Source organism: Volvox carteri (genome assembly GCF_000143455.1).
Source record: "Volvox carteri f. nagariensis unplaced genomic scaffold VOLCAscaffold_125, whole genome shotgun sequence".
Classification (NCBI taxonomy): Eukaryota; Viridiplantae; Chlorophyta; class Chlorophyceae; order Chlamydomonadales; family Volvocaceae; genus Volvox; species Volvox carteri.
This window is the reverse complement of record NW_003307668.1, coordinates 47,891-48,806: the sequence shown is the minus strand read 5'-3', so window position 1 is coordinate 48,806 and position 916 is coordinate 47,891. Positions and strand designations below refer to the sequence as shown.

The window sequence follows — 916 nt, the reverse complement described above, 5'->3', positions numbered from 1 at the left end:
ATCGTGCAGCGGCGGCACGGCCGCGATCACCGGCTGGCGCCGCCGCCGCCGCCGCCGCCGCCGGCGGCTGCCGCCAATCCGAATGCGAGTTCCTAATCCTGACGTCTCGGACGCCCCAACCGCCGGCCGGCTCGTGTGTCTGCCGCATGACGGCGTCGTAGCGCGCACCGGCATCCGTTTCGTGATCTTGTGACCCGGGCTTCGGCTTTTCTTTCTCCCATGCGACCGCATCAGCCGCTTGCAGCGGCGGCGGTTGCGGCGGCGTCTGTCCGATGATATGTCGCCGATTATCATGACGCAGCTGATCGTGCCGATGCCGCGTCAATACCTCTGCCTGCTCCCAGTCCTCCGCCGGCCAGCCAACACGCTTCGGAAGTCCCGCTGGCAGCTGCCAAGGACGTTCCGTCACATCGAGGCCATCAGGAGGCCCGGTACGGCCGTTGCTGCCGCCGCCGTCACGCTCATCCTCCCTGTGCTCCTCCGACCGCAACAACGGCTGCCCGCCACGGCACGGCCGCTCGCTGCCATTGCCGCCGCCGTGGTACGGCACGTCATATCCGCGAGCGCCTGGCCTTTGTTGGTGCGAGTCGACGTGGTGTGAGAGCAAGTCGTGGGGCCGCCGGTGCCCGCCGCCGCCGTCATCATGCGCGTCGTGTGCATGGTAGTCGTCAAACCGCCTGCCCCGGCTCTCCACGCGCGCCTTGGCGTGGTAGCCGCCAAAGTCACCGCGGTCGACCCGAGGCGCTCCGCGACCATCGAACCGCTTGCCGCCGCCACCGCCGCCGCCGCCGCCACCGCCGCCGCCGCCGTCGCTTCCGCGACCGCGGCCGCGGCCACGGAAGCCAGCGCCGCCCTTCCAGCCGTCGACACCGCGGTCCCAGTGCCATGGCCCCAATCGGCGCCAACGCCGCCAGTG

At 71.0% G+C, this 916-nt stretch overlaps 1 protein-coding gene across 1 annotated transcript in view; it reads right to left on the bottom strand.

Moving 5' to 3' along the window:
• The window catches only part of VOLCADRAFT_100545 (uncharacterized protein), a gene marked incomplete at both ends in the record, with an annotated part of 6,865 nt that overhangs the window by 2,461 nt on the left and 3,488 nt on the right, over positions 1-916 (bottom strand). The window contains one exon of the mRNA XM_002959096.1: positions 169-853. Coding sequence (XP_002959142.1) covers positions 169-853 — 685 coding nt within the window. The remainder of the gene's footprint in view (positions 1-168; positions 854-916) is intronic.